Consider the following 1,302-nt stretch of genomic DNA (forward strand, 5'->3'; position numbering starts at 1 on the left):
ATATTTTTACACGAGTACTTAATTTTTTTTAGGTGACCCTAAAACCATGTATATAATATTTTTTTAGTTTGCACATGCAAATGGAGTATAAACATCTTCGTGGGACTAATTTCTGTACATCAAGCATGCGTTTGCTTGTCCAAAATTAAGGGGGTCAAATTTGACTTCAATTACATGCCGAAGCAAAAACCCTGCTTCAAAATTGATACATTCCTACTATGCTTGAAAAATGATGGTACTTTACTATACATTCCCCAATTAAGAGCATTTAGGTAGCGTTTGTTTTGAGGTACTAAGGCAGAGATTGGAAGACTGAGATTCAGTATCATGTTTGTTGGTTCAGAAACTGATACTAAAATTTCTGTCTCTGTTTTCAAAATTTCAATATTTCAGTACCTCCAAAAAGTAGGGACACATGAGACTGAAAATATCTTCATTTCAATTAATTAATTCTAATTTTATCCTTTGTACAAATTAAATTAGAGCTTCATTCTTATTTCAATTTCTGTTTCCTACTTTGCACCAAACAGAATACTGAGATTTATTTCAGTCTCTATCTCTAAGTCTTTGTCTCTCAGTATCAGTCTTTCAGTCTCTATCTCTCTACCAAACGCTACATTAGAGATAACACAAGACATGGCTATAATATGTAGATAGATGGGGATTCTATACAATTATATGCTAAGGCAGATCATCATCTAATAAGAGCTTAAGACCGTTTGTTAGGCTTAGGAAAAGTCTTGCTTATCAGTTATATATTATCAGCATAATAATGGAGAAGATAGATTATTGAGTTACCATTTCATGAAAATTGAAGGCAATAAGCATAGTATCTTTGAGCCTACATAGATTATTGAAAGTAACTTTCTTTTTTATTGAAAAGAATCAAATTTAATAAGATTAATTAAAATAAGAGGAAAAATTACGTTATTTGAATAAAATAAATAAAAGCATCCCTGCCTTGGCTACATACCTTTCTCTCCAAGCATCAAATTGTTTATGCAAATTAAAACATGTGTGTATGTGTGTGTTTCCCTTGTCTCTCATGTTTAAACACCTTTTTGCTGCAGTCTGAACCTAGTTTCAATCTATTTGGATTTATAATATGCGTTTCATCAACCTTTTCGAGAGCTTTCAAGTCGGTCCTTCAAGATCTTTTGTTGTCCTCTGAGGGGTAAGGTTCATTTTCTCTCTGATCTCTTTAATCATTACAAAAAATGCTAGTTATCATTTAACTTTCCATCTTTATTTAACATTTTTTAAAATATATTATTATTTAATTAATTTAAATATTTTTTTTAC

The 1,302-nt window shown here is 30.6% G+C and overlaps 1 protein-coding gene across 1 annotated transcript in view; it reads left to right on the forward strand.

Moving 5' to 3' along the window:
* LOC107628456 (probable sugar phosphate/phosphate translocator At3g11320) overlaps nt 1-1,302 on the forward strand; it is a 7,237-nt gene that overhangs the window by 3,888 nt on the left and 2,047 nt on the right. The window contains exon 2 of the mRNA XM_016331117.2: nt 1,071-1,174. Coding sequence (XP_016186603.1) covers nt 1,071-1,174 — 104 coding nt within the window. The remainder of the gene's footprint in view (nt 1-1,070; nt 1,175-1,302) is intronic.

The sequence above is a fragment of the Arachis ipaensis genome, chromosome B02 (genome assembly GCF_000816755.2).
Source record: "Arachis ipaensis cultivar K30076 chromosome B02, Araip1.1, whole genome shotgun sequence".
In the NCBI taxonomy this organism is placed as follows: Eukaryota; Viridiplantae; Streptophyta; class Magnoliopsida; order Fabales; family Fabaceae; genus Arachis; species Arachis ipaensis.